At 38.2% G+C, this 18,550-nt stretch overlaps 1 protein-coding gene across 1 annotated transcript in view; it reads right to left on the bottom strand.

Moving 5' to 3' along the window:
• Positions 1-18,550, bottom strand: part of BANK1 (B cell scaffold protein with ankyrin repeats 1) — a 313,953-nt gene that overhangs the window by 211,154 nt on the left and 84,249 nt on the right. The window contains exons 5-6 of the mRNA XM_060654547.3: positions 11,352-11,490; positions 1,819-1,958 (exon numbers count right to left, since the gene is read on the bottom strand). Coding sequence (XP_060510530.3) covers positions 1,819-1,958; positions 11,352-11,490 — 279 coding nt within the window. The remainder of the gene's footprint in view (positions 1-1,818; positions 1,959-11,351; positions 11,491-18,550) is intronic.

Raw genomic sequence — 18,550 nt, 5'->3', positions numbered from 1 at the left:
TCTGAAAACTATGCAAAACAGTTTTTATTCACTCAAAGCTGTAGAACAATCTATGACTTGGCATATTAGAGCATTCTGAAAAACTATCCTAGAGTCATAAATCATATTTAATTTTCTTGTGTACAAAATGTTTTCTCCTCCCCCAACGGCAAAACCAACATAAAAATGTGTTTGGAGAGTTCCTTTACTTCTATGCTGACTGAAATATTAATAATGAAATGTATCACTTTTATTAATCCTTTTGTAATGAATGGATGTTTTAAAGTGGAAGACAGGGAGACTTTTCACAATAAAATGAAACAATCCGTATTTCAAGCTATTACTTTTGTTCTTGCTTTGCAATGACAATATAGACATTTTATCAAATGTCCTCAGACTCGCCAGTTTGACAAATGGTATTTTACTCCCCGTCCTTCTCTAAGACATTTTTACCTTTGCCATTGTTCTAACAGAAAAATGTGTCACACGTAAATAACAAAGCCTCCCATTGCGAACTAGTTTAAACATATAATAAGGCTTCATGACAATCTGCCAACCACACTATCATTGATGGTTTTGCTATAGAGTGTTCCGCGGTAACTTTGAAGATCTCGCTGTTCAGTTACCCCTTTTTCCACCTTTACTCTCTCCATTCACTGCCAAAAACCCAAGACGATAAATATGGTTATAATCTAATTATCAGGTACTATAAAAATTACATTTATTTCACTCTGAAAATTTGATGGGATAAGCACATAAAGGATAAATGTTCCATATTAAACATGCTTTCTCTCTATTGAAAGTGGGAAGTAAAAAAAACCAAACAAAAAAACCCCAGAAATTAAACCAATGGCTTAAGACGAATCAAAATGCAATTGTTCCATTCTACATCCATGGGGACATTGGCAGCATCTACATTCACTGGAGAATGTCTCAAACCAGGGCCTTTTGAGACTAGAAACTCCTCACCGAATCCTCATTGTTCAGTAATGCTTTGTCACACTGGAGAAAGAACCTGGGGCTTGAAAATGACTCTTTGCATACTTCCCTGAAAATTTTAGCAGTTCTGGAATTCCTAATAGACACTGTCAATTTAAAGCAGTAATTTTCGGGGTGCCTGAGTGGCTCAGTCAGTTAAGCGTCCAACTTCAGCTCAGGTCACAGTCTCACAGTCTGTGAGTTCGAGCCCTGCGTCGGGCTCTGTGCTGACAGCTCAAAGCCTGGAGCCTGCTTCAGATTCTGTGTCTCCCTCTCTCTCTGCCCCTTCCCCGCTCATGCTCTGTCTCTCTCTGTCTCAAAAATTAATAAAAACATTAAAAAAATAAAGCAGTAATTTTCACTATCAGGTAACAGTAATAAATGAAACTAAGAAAAATATACACCGGGCTTGGAAGTTTCCACGTGAAAATAACAATTCTTAGATTAATGCCATATGCTCTCTTTCTTGGTTTGTCTTACTCCTTAACCTCAAAGCATCAGATGATCGTACTTTTGTTTTGTACTGTCTTGATCTGGATCGAGAGGTTATTCATTTCTTAATAGTTTGCTCTAACCCTTCTGTCTTTCTTTATCTGCTCTGTGACAATTTAAAGTGAGCCCATCACAAAAGCGAGTTTGTAATGGACAACCTGTCTCTCGGTGACATTATCTAGAATGACTTGAGTTAAGCAAACTAATTCATCTGCATCTCTGCACCACAGAAGTCCGTTTCTTCCCTTCCTATCAAGCCATAATTCATTCGTATTCAACCAATATTCAGACTTTATACCAAAGCATGCATACCGTTATCCAGCATTGGCCCTTCAGCTTATTAGCAATTTCATGCAAAGATCAACTTACCTGGCGCACACCATCTCCTGGACTTGCCACTCCCAATAGGTATTCCACAGTCTTTGCACTTGTAGAGTACTTAATCTCTGTTGTGGCCTTAATGACTCCATCACAGTAGACATGGACATTGACAGACCCAGCAGGAAAATCTTATAAATGCAAACAAGAGTTAGGAGCTGAGTATATAATGCATGTATCATAGTATTACATCTTGCAGAGAATAGGAAGGAATCTTTAAGAATTCACAACAATTTAGGGCGCCTGGGTGGCTTAGCCAGTTGAGCGTCCGACTTTGGCTCAGGTCATGATCTTGCGGTCTGTGAGTTCAAGCCCTATGTCAGGCTCTGTGCTGACAGCTCAGAGCCTGGAGCCTGCTTCAGATTCTGTGTCTCCCTCTCTCTCTGCCCCTCCCCCGCTCATGCTCTGTGTCTCTCTCTGTCAAAAATAAACATTAAAAAAAAGAATTCATAACAATTTTACTAACTTCTGACACTAAATGTTTTCTTTTTATCCTTAGTACCCACAGAATATAATGTACAATTTTAGACTTAATTAAATAAAACCTTATAGAATCTGAACACATGCTAAAATTATGGTAAAAGCAAAGCCCTAAATCTTTTCTCTCTACTACTAACACTCTCTTTTGGCGTAATCTGTAATTATGTTTACATAATACTTTAGAATTTAGGATGGTACAACAGTTCATTAAAAGTTGTGTATCTGGGGGCGCCTGGGTGACTCAGTCGGTTAAGCGGCCGACTTCGGCTCAGGTCATGATCTCGCGGTCCGTGAGTTTGAGCCCCGCGTCGGGCTCTGTGCTGACAGCTCAGAGCCTGGAGCCTGTTTCAGATTCTGTGTCTCCCTCTCTCTCTCTGACCCTCCCCCGTTCATGCTCTGTCTCTCTCTGTCTCAAAAATAAATAAACGTTAAGAAAAAAAAATTAAAAAAAAAAGTTGTGTATCTGTTAATAATCTCATGAAGAAAATTCTCATTAATTACAGACAAATTTCTCAAAATTGTATTTGGAAGGAGAAAGGGTAGAATCAATTGAAACTATAGAACTTTTATGCAAGTGGTTAAGGTAAAAAAACAAAAAAACCTTTGGGAAGGCAACAAGGTTTAATATCCTGCTATTTAAGTACTATTTATACTACACATTCATCAAAACGCTTTTTGTGGACAAGTTGTTAAAGTGACTGATATACTGCCTTGTGAATTCTGCATTAACATACCAACACAGCTAAAGTTTCCTAAGAATGTTGGGCTCACTAGAAAAGAGTACCAATAAATAATCATTTCAGTAAATAAAGTTATTTTATTATAACAAAAGTAAACAAAATTAAGCCTTTATCTATTTATAGAACATACTTTAAAAACTCTATCTGTCATGGAGATATTTCCCAAATAGTCCTGGAAAATTGTCACCCAGACATTTGGGGTTTGGAAAATAAGCTATTAAGTACAAGACCAAAAATGCCTATTCTCTAACCTTAGCCACCTGATGAGGTTTTGAATATTTAAAAGTTTCTAAGGTTTAAGCATTAATTTTACTTTATCTCCTGAAGAGATTAATTTTGCTCAGAGAGATTTAAAGCCAACAAAAGCAATCTTAAGCTTAACTAGATCAAGAGGCTGTAATATTCTCTTCCCATACTGCTTGACTAGACACCTCACTTGTATTATAAAGAAACTATGTGTATAAAAGTCCTCTCTTCCCAAAGTAAGTATCCATCCAGTAGATAATGTAAAAGAAAATGCAACAAAACCTGAAAGTGATAACATATATCTCATCAGCTGAAGTTGCCCACATATGGTAAAGAGGGTTCTGGAGTTACTGAAGTCGAATGAAATCAATTTTGGTAGATTTCAGGAAGATGATTTGTAAAGAAGATACGGATTTTGTCACTCAGAAAAAAAGATTAGAGTTTACAATGGCGTGTTAACCTTCTGAAAGAAAGTCAAGTGATGAATCATGAGAAATACATGATAGGAAGATTTGCTTGGTAGTCCTTTGATATAGGATACTTAAAATATTCTAATTTCTTTAAACTCTAACATGAAAGCAAATGAACTGATTTATTCTTGATATCTTGTACCATTAGTTCTATTGATTTTAGAATAATCTTCCCAAGAGATAGATGTCCTTTGAAGTACTGTCTTTGCTTATCTATTTTCTTACCTATTGAATGTCAGTTATTAAATCAAGACCTTAGAGGATTCCTATGGATTCATCTGATTGGGAGGCCTTCCCTAAATATGTGTTATTGAATTGGCCTTTCGTCAATAGCACCCTGTACCACCTGAGCATTATTTTTACTTTGACTCTAGTCATTATGATATCTACATTTTACAGCTCTTTAGTAAAAATACAGGCAATTAATTTAAGGACTCAGAAGAGAAGGAAAGTGAATCCTGCTGTTTGCTATCTAGGCTAAAGTAGGGAAGTAACATTTAATACATTTAATATAGGTCATAGATTACCAAACTAAGTGAGGGTACTGGAGTCAGCTGTGAAGAGGAGAAAAAGGCTTATAGTGGAAGAAGATGGAACTCCTTGCTCATATCAAACATAGATAAACAAGAAAGCAAACTTACAAAGGAGCAATGGTAAAAAAAGGAATTCTATTCAAATTTCACATCTTGTCATTCAAGAGTCTTTGTCAACCTTCACTGTCTCTTTGATTTAAGTGGTCTGTTCTTCCAGATGAGGGACTGAAGCAATTTATGGAAAATATATTTTTGAATAGTCAGAACTACATTCACTAATTCCATAAAAATACATATTTCACAAATCCAACAATTTAAGAGATTTTCTTCCTGTATTCCATTGCCTGAGAAGCTGTGTTCCTTTATGAACCAATTTTTGCCTTTTATCACATGGTTCTTAAATGAACCTACCTAATGTTTCTATGGGAACTGAGATCAATATGGATTTCTTTTGATTAGAACACTATTTAATTTTTTTATTTTTTCATTAAAAAATTTTTTTAACATTTATTCATTTTTGAGAGGCAGCGCACAAGCGGGGGAGGGGCAGAGAGAGAGGGAGACAGAATCTGAAGCAGGCTCCAGGCTCTGAGCTGTCAGCACAGAGCCCGACGTGGGGCTGGAAACTCTGAACCGTGAGATGGTGACCTGAGCCAGAGTCGGATGCTCAACCGACTGAGCCACCCAGGTGCCCCAGAACACTACTCGTAAATAAATATCAGTGGCTTTAAAACTTTGGTCTGCCTAAATATTGGTATATTTAATATATGTTAAAATTGTCCCCCTCAATTATGATACTTAGAAAAATTTCTTATCAATTGTTGTTATTTTTCTAAGCAGGTTCAGTGTAATATTTGGCACATCTTAAAGTATTTTTCATGCTCTTTTAATGAATTATGAAGTTATAATTTACATTAACCAGAATAGTTTCTTATTTAATAAAGACATTCAGTATCTTTGTAGATATTTTTACATTCCTCTCAACTTTTAATTGGTTGTCCCCCTGCTGTGTAAAATATTTTTCTGGCTGACCTACAGGTACCAGAGGAATACCTCTTCCTTCTGAGTAAACATTAGTTAATATTTCTAGTTTAAAGACGTCGCATGTATTTTTATAACTTCTGGCATAAGCTGAGACTAATTCAAGTTCCTGAGTAACTTCAAATTCCTTTAGCACAAAACAGTTCTTGTCAGTGACAAACCTGTGGATACCATTAGAAAGGTGTGTCTTTTAGAAAATGAAGTAATTAGAAGTGTATGAAGTTATTAAGCTGAAAGGAAAAAAGAACACAAAATTAGAGGATATTTTCTCAAATAAAAAAATCAGGTTAAGATGTGCAAGTGTGTCAGAAGGGAAAGATGCCATTTAGAAAAAGAGCACTTAAGATTTCTTCACTGGTTAGCATATTTGTACTTTAACATAATTTTCTTTTTTCTGAATTGCTACCAAGTTAGAAAGAAATATACATATAAAAAGAACATTAATAAGGCAAAGGGTTGGGTCGGGTGGTGAAAGATCTGAGAGTTCTGAGCACTGCAGGTAGGTCTCAGAGTATGTGACATGCGTTAGTGTTCAGAGTATTATTTCTCTCTCTCTCTCTCTCTCTCTCTCTCTCACACACACACACACACACACACACACACACTCTTAAAATGACTAAGAGGAAGTATCCAAAGGAAGGATAATCGTTGGTTTTAAGAGGTACCATTCTCTAAAAGAGAATTCTAGTTGCCTATCTCAAAGTCTATTTATTCTCTTCCTTTTAGAAACAGAATCCTGATTTTTTTTTCTTGCTGGGCACATTGCTATCCAACTAAAAAGACTAGATTTTCTATTTTTCCTTTCAGCTAGATGTGACTTTGGGATTAACTTCTGAATAATGTGATAAAAGCATATGTGTCTTACAGAAAGCTCCTTTATTTAATGAAGTCTTCTTTATCCCAGTGCTGTGTTGATACACTGACTCTCCAAAAAGAAAATTAAAAAACCCTGATTTATGGTTTTTACCAATTTCTGTGGTGTATATACTTCCACCATGGCTGATTTCAAGTAACCAAAGTGTGATGGACTGAATTGTGTCCCCCAATCCCTCAATTCATATGTTGAAACCCTAACTCCCAAGGTATTTAGAAATAAGGCCTTTAATAAGATAATTAAGGTTAAATTGAGGTCATAAGGGCATGGCCCTTATCTGATAGGGCTGGTCTCCTTATAAGAAGAGGAAGAGACACCAGAAGTGCCTGTGCACAGAAGAAAGGCCATATGAGGACAGAGCAAGAAGGTAGCCAACTACAAGCTAAGAAAAGAGGTCTTGCCAGAAACCCAAATTTTTGCCCCTTGAGCTTAGGTTTCCAGCCTCCAGAAATAAATTTCTGTTGTTTAAGCCACCCAGTGGGTGGTATTTTACCATGGCAGCCGAGGAAGACTAATAGTCAAGATAATGTCACCGAATATGAAGTAGAGAAGAGATGCACAGAATTGGCTTTTGAATCCAATATGAGATGGTGTTAGCACACCACTGCTTTATCAGATTGCTCAAAATTTGAGAGTGACAGTAAGGGCCGTAGAAGTCATCTTACTTCATGATGATTATGGCTATACTCTAGGGACTATGGAATGTTGACTAGAAATAAGTCTGCTCTGGGACAATATTGTCAAGCTGCCATACCAGCCCTCAATACAAGCCAGATTCAGTACATGAAGCTCTGGGTATTACACAAGAGAATATTTATGGAGAACAAACCACATTTTGAGCCACACGACTGACTGAATCATGAACCAGGGGATCAGAAATCAAATCACATGAGCCATTTTTCTACACTGGAAAGAGACTGGAAAGATGGACACCATCTCTGAACTTGATACATCAATAATGGGGAAGGATCCCTGGTGTGTTTCCACTTTACTTTTAGATCCTTCCGTCTTAACTTGGTATTCAAAGAAGTAAAGGAAAAAAAATTTTAGAGACTTAAATCTGTATAGACTCTTATTAGATGGTGTGGGATACTGATTGAGATCTTTCCTGCCTCTGGAAATCACCAATAGTTCAGGGATTATATATATGAGATGATATAGAATTAGGAGCTCCGTTGAACATGATTCCCCAAGGGTGAGGGGGAAACAAACAGATCTGGTGGCTTTCATATCAAGGGATATAAACAGAGGACTAGAAGAAGAGTATAATATGAAGAATACAATACTTAGAAAGATGGTTCCCTTAAATTTTCAAATGTTTTATCACACTCTATCCAGAAGCTGAGGGTGAGTTATTCCAGAAAAGCCACTCCTTATGTTTAAGGGAATTGCTAGAGGGAGACATTGACACCTTATTCCTCAGTTGGATGTGTGTTTAAGTGTTTGTTGTCTTACATCTTATCTCCCTTATTTCCAAATGTACTATAAGTGAGTATTTGGAATGTAATTAGAGCAGTTATTTTATCAACAAGGAAACTGAGGCACAACTGAGAATTGTCTAAAGTTACCCAGTAAATGGCTCAACACAAAATAAAAACAGCTCCTTGGCCACTGAAGATTCTGGACAAATCACTAGCCTTTAAGAGCATGCTGGACACTTTCTCTTCTTTTATAATTGGTGTAGGGAAAAAAGAACTCAATTGTACTGTGCTGTTCAGTGCTGTTCAATGGAACTTTCTAAGAGGATGGATATGTTCTAATGAAGCACTTGAACTATGGGTAGTGCAACTGAGGGAATTCATTTTAGATTTCATTTAATTGTAATAAAGTTTATATAACTAGTTGTGGCTAGTGGCTACCATATTGGCCAGCACAGCTACAAAGCATAGTTTATCCACCTGTGGCCTATGACCCACTTTATGAATGGTGAATTACCATTTAATTCACGACGTCAATTAATTTGGTTTTGACTAGCAATGAAGTAAACGAAAAGAAATAGAATTTCTATCTATTTACATTACCCCTATGCTCTTGCATGTTGTTCACTTTTGCAATATAATCCTTAACATATTAATCATAGTTATTTAAAATTCTCTGTCTGATTACTCCAAAATCCATCATCCATGTCACATCTAAGCCTGGCCTAATATTTGCTTTATTTCTTTAGACTATGTTTTTTTTTTCTTACTTTTTGGCATGTCTTGTAATTTCTTGTTGAAACCCAGACATGGTGTGTTGGGTATAAGAACTGAGGAGGTGAGCATGCAGTGAAGACTATAAGAATATGGCTGGAAGGTGGGTTATATTTCATGTCTATTATAGCTGTATGCCAGAGGCTTCAAAGTCCTCTATTATCCTGGTTGTTGTCTTTCTTTTTGACCTTGTGCTTCCCTAACTACTCCTCCTCAGAAAGATCCTGCATCTTGCAGTACTTCCAACTGGAACCATCTCCATTATACTGAAACCCCTTTGTGGTGGTGGTCAGGTTGGGGGCAGTCGGAAGCATTCTAATCTTGCGATGAAGTCTTGGTCTTTAAGTGGGCTGGTGTCTCTAGGCTCTGACCTTCACAAGTATTTCTGCTGTGGCAGAGTTTTCCTTCCCCACCCTAAGTGAGATAGAAAAGCTACAGGGGGTACAATGGGATAGATGTCCTTCCTCAGTGGGGATAAGACACTGGTAAAGTGGTTTCCCCTAGAGAGTAGGCCTTTGTTATGGAGAATAGACTGGAGTGGTTCACCATGATTATTCTCCTTCAGAGCTGTCAGAGCCTCTAGAAGATCTTCCCCAGATCTTCCTATGTGAACCTGGTGGTGGTGGGGTTCCTGGAAGGGAATCCCACACAATTATGGGTGCTTCTTAAGACTGTAGCCACCAGGAGTTTCTTACTCTTGAGCTAGTCCACACCCCACCCCCAGCAATTCATCAAAATTACTATTTAACTGTGCTGACCAGTTTATGGCTCCAGTGACTTTTGCTCCAGCCAGGCAGATCTTGGGTGTCACTCTCTTGATTTACTGTCTCCTTCAGATTTTGGGAAAGTGGTTCCCCCTGCAACCTTAGTCCTCTGACGAGTTCAAGAAAAGTCACTGATTTTCAGTTTGTTTACCTTTTTCTTACGGTAGGAAAAGGAGTGACAATTTCCAAGTTCTTCATATGTCAGGGCTGAAACCATTACTCTAATGACCACTTTAATTTATTTATTTAAAAAAATTTTTTTTAAATGTTCATTTATTATTGAAAGTCAGAGATTCAGAGTGTGAGCAGGGGAGGGGCAGAGGGAGAGGGAGACACAGAATCCAAAGCAGGCTCCAGCCTCTGAACTGTCAGCACAGAGCCTGACATAGGGCTTGAACTCACAGACCGTGAGATCGCGACCTGAGCTGAAGTCAGACGCTTAACTGACTGAGCCACCCAGGCGCCCATCTAATGACAACTTTTAAAACCTCTGTTTGAAGTATGTATTTCTGAATATGTACTGAGTTGTGATGTAAAATGTAGTTCTTGCTAGGGTTAAAAAAAATGTTAAGAAACAGTGGCATGAGGCAGAAAAAAAACAAGACTCTGGGCCATTTCTGCTGAGGTATGTCCCATCCATATTTCCATACACATTCATGGAACCATCCTATTTATTGCTACCTTTGGTAAAAGAAAAAAAAATCCTATTAATTTATAAAACATACTAATTGAAAATAAGAATTGGAGAGGTTAAATAGCGTAACTGGTAAATAGTGTTGTATTTGTTTTTTACTACAAATTTGCTGTTCAACTACATGGACAGTATTATGGGCTGGTATCTTGGAAGATATAGACTATTAGGTTTCTGCTTTTCTGAAAAACATTTGAATTTTGACATAATTTATTCTTTGCACTGCTCTTAGTGCTAGGTAAACTGAATATATAATCTTAATGTGAATAATTTTATATGACACTTTGATTTGCTATTTGGGAAATACTATCTAAGTACTTCTTAATTTGCAATATTGATTTTTCGGTAGCGATTTTAGTCTAACTAGATTTAGTTTAAACTCGAAAACTAATGAGTTAGAAATTAATGTTAATTAAATCATTTTAAAATGTGGCATAAGGAAGTAGGGGGCTTTGGAAGAGAAAGAGAAGAGACAAAGTTCTTTCTCATCTCACTTCTGCACACCTTCATCCATCACAGGAACCATGTCTGAAACGTTTATAAATGCTTGGTGTATAGGCCTTCCTTTCTATAATTCAACTCTCAACTAGGCTGTGCAAGGAAATCCATAGAGGGGACACATGCTTTGCATAGCACAATAGAAAAGGTTTGTAAGTGCCCTATAAATGGGCTTCATAATATCTACATTCCAAAAGGAAAAAAAAAGTTCAGGATGTATTTGACACAGTATTTAATTTTAAATATTTTTACTACATTTCCAGGTTCATAATAAGATTGTATATACTTTTATACTTTAACATATTTTACAAAGTTCATATTTATGAAGTTTTATAAGGTAATTTTATTCTCTGATTGTAAAAAGATATCATAAATTCAAAAACAAAGTAGTCCTACATTTGTATCAAAACATTCAGAAATGAATCTATTAAACTTTGATTTAAGTACAATATTGTGGCAGGTGTGGCTACTCCATCTGGAATTTTAAATCTGATACAATTTATCATGCTGCAAGCAAAGGTGGATAATAAAATGGTAAACCTCATAAATTAAATAAGGAAAAGATGGAGGATTGTATATAGAAATGGGACCATGATGATAAATAGTGAAAAAGAATGGCAAAAAAAAGTAAAAAGTTCATGAACGACAGTCCAAGGGTTCATTAATCCTATTATAATAAAGCAAACAATTTTAGTTCCATATTTAATGGCTGATGTATATTAAAGTGCTCTCTGCTGACATATTTAAAAATATGTGATATTGCTGACGGTCATTTCACCACATGGTACACAAGCTAATTTCTCATAATTTACACATTCATACTTTTGGGAATCCAGATTAATAATAACAACCTCGGGTATGTGAAAGCTAAACACAGGAAACACCTGCAGAACAATATTAGTTTCTGTAAGGAAGTGAAACCATTTATCATTAATTTATTGAAAGAAACTCAGGATGATGTTCTATATTTATTAATGCATAAAAAAATTTCTTACCTAAAGCTTCCATACACCAGACTGTCTTATTCCAACGGGATGGCTGTGTTCTAACACATTTGCTATTTGATGTAAATTCAACCTCCACAGTATCACCAATGACTTCATCTCTCAAAATAATAAATATTTCACCAGGATTCTATAAGATAAAACATGTAACCCAATGAGGACCTTGAAAAAGTTTACATTAACCAAAGAACCCACTATATTTAATAACAACAAAGTCTGCACAGGATAATTATGTTTTCTATCATGTCCTATCTTTTCAAACATAGTCAGAAATAAAATATGTAAATGTGACTCTCACCACATTTTAATTTTATCAACTTGGTGTCTATTGAATTCTCAACTTTTTCCCCAACCCCATCTTTTGCAACTGAAAAAAGTGAGGACACAGTTGCTTCCTTTTGGCCTTGACTCTTCCCTGTCCAAGAGGATCCCTATCTCAGAGTAAGGAGCATCACCTACAGACCTCCAGGGAGCCATCATTTGCTAACCAAAGCTTTTTTTTCCCCCCCTAAATCCTTTTCCTTTGCCTTTCCAGAACTTAGTATATTCACCTATAAATGACAGGACTGAATAGGTATAGCTGTAAGATCTCTTAACATTTTAAGTATGAGTTTTAATGTCCAATGTTTTAAATATCCAATAGTTTTAAATCTTACCTAATAGAGATTCTCTGGTTACTCTTTATGTGTGATGAGTATCTATGAAGGTTACTGAAATGACTGAAGGTTATAAATCTAAAAGTTTCAAGATTTTATTAACGTCGAAAGCTAAATCTATGGATGTAAGTCAAAAGGAGTTATTGAAAACCATTCTGGGGAAAAAGCCAGGAAAAATAATTAGGGATAAAAAGATTGACATTAATACAGAGAAAAAGAAGGAATAAATATTTGCTGAATATCTATTTTATGCTAGGAATTATGTTAAGCACTTTTAATATAAAGATATTTCCTTTAATCCTAACCAAAACATACATACACACATATACACACTGAAACCAAAATGGAAGGCTATTAGTTTTCTTTTAAGAACAGGGTAGCTAATACAGAGAGTTACATTCTGAAGATTAATCAGAACTATCTAAATCACAATCTGTACTCTCCTTTACACTGTGCTCTTTGACCCTTCAGAATAACTAAAATGAAATATCATTTTTATGTTTATCTCAGGTATCACCTTCCAAATGCTTTCCTCAAAGTCAAACTAAATTTCAGTCCCTCGCAAAATAAACAGAAACCTCATTTATATACTCTTATAAAATTGTGTTTACCCAAAAGTCATTAACTTCAAAGTTCTCTTATTTAAAAGTTATCTGTGTATGCATAAATCACCTGCTGATAAAACTTACAACTTTAACGCTCTGTACCAAAGACTTTCTACAAATATATTAATGTGGGGCGCCTGGATGGCTCAGCTGGTGAAGCGCCCTATCCTTCATTTTGCTCACTTCAGGATCTTATGGTTTCAGAGTTTGAGCCCCATATCGGGCTCTATGTTGACAGTGTGGAGCTTGGGATTCTCTCTCTCTCTCTGTCTGTCTCTCTCTCTCTCTCTGTCTCTGTCTCTGTCTCTGTCTCTCTCTGCCCCTCCCCCCCCCTCAAAATAAACAAACAAACTTAAAAAAAAGGTTGATGCCACAGAATTGGTTCAGCCTACATACTTCCACTGCGGCCATTTTTTCACCGGAGTCCGGTGCTCCCCAATATTTGTCTGCAGGATATTTTAAACTAAATTTCTCCTCATCAATTGCATTGCAAATGGAGAAAAGATGCCACTATTCCACAGGACACACATTCTTGTCCTCACACATCCCACATGTCAAGAATGCCTCCCTGTATTCTTCCCTATGCCACACTGAAGCACTGCCTCATGTGACCCCCGAGGTCAGGAAGGTGAGCTCCTCCTGTTTGTCTCATCTACCACCTCCTCTTCACGGGGCCTCCTGTCTAGCTCAGTTTTTTAGTTCCTCTGTTGCTCACACCTGTCACCAAACCTTTCATGACTTCCTATTTATTTTGGCCCCGATCCCCAAGATCCTCTGCATCAAAGTTCTTCAGAGCTCCCTTTCAAGTTTCCACTGTGGCTTATTCAACTTTGGCCTCTCCCCTTCCAAAGTTAGTTTGCCTCAGCATCTTCTCCCAGTGTATTATTCTCATTCTCATTCTAATGAGTGCTCACACCCATTCTCATTCATGAGTGCTCACACAGGCTGCTTCTTAATGCATCAGATTCCCTCCTTAATAGAGGGCAGGACTCCACCTTTCAACCTTTTCTTCATTTGTACCCAAGGCCAGCTTCACAGGTGTATGACCTGGACTGTTGCACTGGCCGTGCACTTAGAAGGCCCTGCATTTGCTTTAATGTTCTGCTGTCACTGCCTTAAAGCGCTTACTAATTTGAACAAGGGCCCCTACACTTTCATTTTGCACCAGGCCTGTTTGTACCTAATGTTGGCGTGCCATTTCATTCCTACTCTCCCTCCATCTCCCCACTTCTCCTCTCCTCTCCCACAAGGCCTGACTCGGGGTTTCACAAGCTTCATAAACCCTCCCTACAACTGCAGCCCACAGCAACTTCTAAGGGAATCATGGAGCGTTTCACATTCACACTCCTCATTCGACCTTCGCGAAGTCACGCCCCCTGCTCTTCATTAGTTCTTCCTGTCTGTGTGTTGGCTTCCTGGCTAGAGTTTCAATATCCTGAAAGTATTTTTATTTTTTCATATCATTGTGGCATCTTGCAAAAATTATGTACATAAGAGACAATCTGTACATATTTTTAAAATGAAGATGGAATAAGTCTGTTAAAATGTGACATTTTAAAATTGAACACACCCAGCTCCATTCCTTACATCCCTCAGGACTCCCAGTTTCAGCTGTTTGCTGCATGTCCACGGAGAAAGTGGCCTGCTCTAGGAGGGAAGGCCTGCATTGTCCAGCCTTGTCCTTAACTATTATGAACATCTTAACTAAAAATCTAATTATGTGGGTACACTTAATCCAATGGAGAAAATACTCAAAGGATCGTAAATTTGGCTTTATCAGTTATAAAGCTGCTGTTTTGCTTTCAATCTTTCTGACTCATCTGTTTATCCCCTGTTTGGCGCTGAACATTCAGGGACAGAGAGAATTATGATAATTATCCCTTCCAAAGCCTAAAGTTTTGTGGCATTGGTCACAAAACCTTGAGACCTAAACAAAGGGGCTAAAACTTGGTCTATAGTAGAACACATAAAGGGTGAAGTTTCCGGGTCTCCTAGGGTTGGTGTCTTTAGGCTTATACGATATATCAGGCACAGGCAACAAAGGATTTTTACCCTAGTGGACCATCATATCAGCTTACCATGACTGTTTTACACAGACCAATGGTTCTTTTCATATATTCACGACTACTTTCATAGGCACCAGTTTAATGAGCACAGTTGCATGTGTTTTATTAAGCCAGGACTGTGCAGGCTCCTGTAGCTGACCTCTATCTGACCCATGACAGCACAGCAAGGATTAGGTTATGGCAATGGTTCCAAATTTGGCTGTTAATTCTCACCTTCAGCATCACCTGGGCAGCTTTTAAAACTGTCAGTGTCCAGGCCATAAACCAGACCATTTATATCCAAATCTCTGGGGGTAGGATTTAGGGACGTTTTTTTTTTTTAAACCTCCCCCAATAACCACCGTCTGCAGCTTAGTTTGAGAGCCACTTGGTTAAAGGTAAAGACCTCTTTCGGTCACTGTAAAACCTTACCACCAAAAGGGGTGGCACCTTACAACATAAGCCTTTCGGCATTGATACACACAATAGTCTTTTGCAACTTTTCCTGTACTTTTCAGTGAAGTCACAGGATCAGACTTTAAGGTTGATTACCAAGAACTAGTGTGTGATTTGGTATGAGAAATTAAGTGGGAAGTGCCATTAGCTTCTGTATATTATTTTAACCCTATCTTGGGCCAAGGAATGAATGCATAGGAGGTCATCTCTGAGATCTTTGTGACTTTCCCATGGGCCCCTCAGAATCACACCTCTCCATATAGTCTAAGGATTTCTCTAGATTTATTGGCTACATAATCAGGTCTGCAACTGTGGGTTTGGAGACTCACATTACAGTGGTAGCTACAGAGGTATGTCAAGGAACAGGTCAAATAAAATGAAGGTCTTTTTGAGGGAATGTTCCACGTTCTAGGATTTGGATAGAAAGACACTTCAATGAAATTAATATAGATCCAAATGTTGATTTAAAGCCACTTAAAAGGCCTTTCAATGTTATACTGTAACTTGAAGAATTATATTTGCTCCTGAGATCAACAAGTGACTGGATTGGTTTTAAAACAATTTCAGTCTTATCATCAGAAAAGGAGCAGTGGGAGAATAACATAAAAATTAAGAAATATCAGTTAATTACACTCAAGGAAGTAAGAGATTCTGGGGGGAGAAAAGCTGAGATTGCAGTAGACAAATTCTACCAAAAGGAAGGGAAAACAGATTGAAGGCCTGTCTATGCAGATAAAACAAGATAAAGAAGATAAGCTCATTCTGAACTGCTTTTTAGGATAGAGCTCGTGAAGGGGAAATAACGAAGCCATTGCTGAACCTATGACTGAGGCTTGCGGAGGTAACTGAAGAGGCAGGAGGCATCAGAGGGCAAGTGACAGTACTTTCCAAGAGGGCCCACTGAGGAAAACATTTAGAGGCTCCCTCTTAAGGCTTCAGGTAAAATCCATAAAAAAGAGGGACAAGAGTCACTGCTTACAGATTGTGCAGCTCTAACGAGTGATTACAGAACAACTGAGCGGATTGCAGAAAAGCCTCTGAAGGGGAGCACTAATTCTTGATGCCATTATTAGGTGATGTGAAGGCAGTTTATTACTGTAAGGGCCATAAATGTATCTCCTGTCCTTGGAGACAGGATTTAACGTTGGCACTATTGACGGTTTGGGACCAGAGAAGTCATTGTGGTGGGGACCACCCCTAGATGCCAGTAGCAATCCCCCCAGGATGACAACCAAAATTGTCTGCAGGCTTTGTCAAATCCCTTCGGGGGGCAGGGGGAGCAAAATCATTCCCAGATGAGAACCACTGCTCTGAGGGAGTTTGTCTGAGGAATTAATGAAATTTGGACTTTGTAGTAATACACAGCATAGGGCAGAGAAGTTAACAAATAATAGGCCAGGTCCAGTTCTAGTTTATATGTTATTCCAATGGAAGAATGCCTCCCAGGTGGATTTCTCATTGGGGACATAAAGTTGGATAAGACTCTTTTATACAATGAATGTGTCTGACAGGCTTAGAACTTGGACATCGTATCTCTCACGATCAATTACTCCACAAGATAAAATCAAGAGGAATATGCTAGAAAAACAAATGTGTTGGCTCATAACAAAATAAATAAATAAATAAAAATACTAAAATATAGCACAGAATGCTAATCCTAGAAAAGGCAAAAGAAGAAGCCAAATTAAGTAGATTTGCACCTTTAAGACCTACCAAGGTATTTCTCAAAGAGACAGGGAATAACTTACATAAACAGAACACTGGAGGCCTATCTTCACTACCACATGAAAAACTATGTTGAAGAAAATGTATTTTCTGCTGTTTTTAGAGTGGCACAAGATTTTCAAGGCTTAGGAAATCTAAAATCCATAGAAAGGAACAATGCTTGGAATGACGAATAGGCAGAGGGATCAACACTCCCATGCTCCTGGGGTCAAAAGTAGCAGCAGCATTACCTGCTGCCTCAGTTGAACAATCTACTAAAGCTGATTCTCCAGCACAGGTGAGGGAACAGGGAGGGAACCTCTACGAGGCAAGTCCACAGACCGAATTAATTTTACAGCAAGAAACAGCAGCAGGAGGGACCTTACCCCTTACCCCCACCCCCCGCTTAGTCAAAGAGAATGAAGATTATGCCACTACATAGAATTACTCAACTCAGCGCTGGCATACTGGAAACACAAAACTAGAAGGGCACTTTGTAGATTTCAAAGGTGCTGGGTGTGAAAGAGGCATGCTTCCAAAAAGACCTGGTGACTGGCAATTTAGCACTGTAAATTTCTAGCTTTTGTAATGTTTATTTTATTTCTGAGAGGGAGAGAGTGTACAAGTGGGGAGGGGCAGAGAGAGAGCGTGACAGAGGATCCAAAGCAGGTTGTGCGTTGACAGCGGTGGGCCCAATGTGGGGCTCGAACTCACGATCTGGGAAATCATGACCTGAGCCAACCGAAGTCAGATGCTCAATCAAGTGAGCCATGCAGGCACCCCCTAACTTTTGTAAGATGGTGGCAAAGTCTCAAGTATCACTTACTGGGAGGAGGCCATATATTCCGTTGTCTCCACTCACTCACCGACTGGAAGATGTCTCAGAAATGAGTAAGTTCACAGGTTGTGCTTTCAGACAACCAGCATTGACTGAAAGTTACCCTGGCAAATCTGAAACATGATTTTCACTCATTTGGATACAAATGATCTTTCCTTTGGTACTTGGCCATTGTTACACGGACTCAGATTGTACTAAGATCTAGGTTCCGAGAGCACAAGATTTTGGCTGGGACAACTGTTTTTTGTCTGGGAATTAGTTTATTTTGAATTCTTTAGTGTGTGGGGCTGGTGCTAAAGTAATCTCGTATGACCTTTCAATTCTTAAGATTCCTTACAATGTGGGGTACCTAAGTGAGCTTTGAAATAATTTAACTTCAGAAAGTCTGAAAGAATTGTACCCATGTCAATAAAAGACAGCCCATGATCCTGCTTTTGAAAGTACCCTGAATCTACCCAACCATCTACCTGAGCTATTGCAGCCTGGAGGGCAGTGGGTTTAATTTTTAGATTTCAATTTCTCTGCAAATTTAATAATGGGGAAGGTTTCATATTATTCAAAATTTACTTGGGGCACCTGGGTGTCGGTTAAGTGTCCGACCTCAACTCAGATCATGATACCACGCTTTGGGAGTTGGAGCCCTGCATCAGGCCCTGTGCTGACAGCTCAGAGCCTGAAGCCTGTTTCAGATTCTGTCTCCCTCTCTCTGCTCCTCCCCCCCTCACACTCTGTCTTGCTCTCTCTCAAAAAGAAATAAACATTAAAAAAATTAAAACAAATTTACTGTTGTATGTATTTTTCAAAGCAGCTATTAAGACACACTGCATAATTCTCAGTGAGCAATGTTTAGTTCCAGAGGGTTTTTTTTCTTTTTTGTGTTGATTTT

This window comes from Panthera onca, chromosome B1, assembly GCF_046562875.1.
Source record: "Panthera onca isolate mPanOnc1 chromosome B1, mPanOnc1 haplotype 2, whole genome shotgun sequence".
Classification (NCBI taxonomy): Eukaryota; Metazoa; Chordata; class Mammalia; order Carnivora; family Felidae; genus Panthera; species Panthera onca.
Note: the sequence above shows the minus strand (reverse complement) of the source record. Positions and strands in the feature narration are given on the sequence as shown.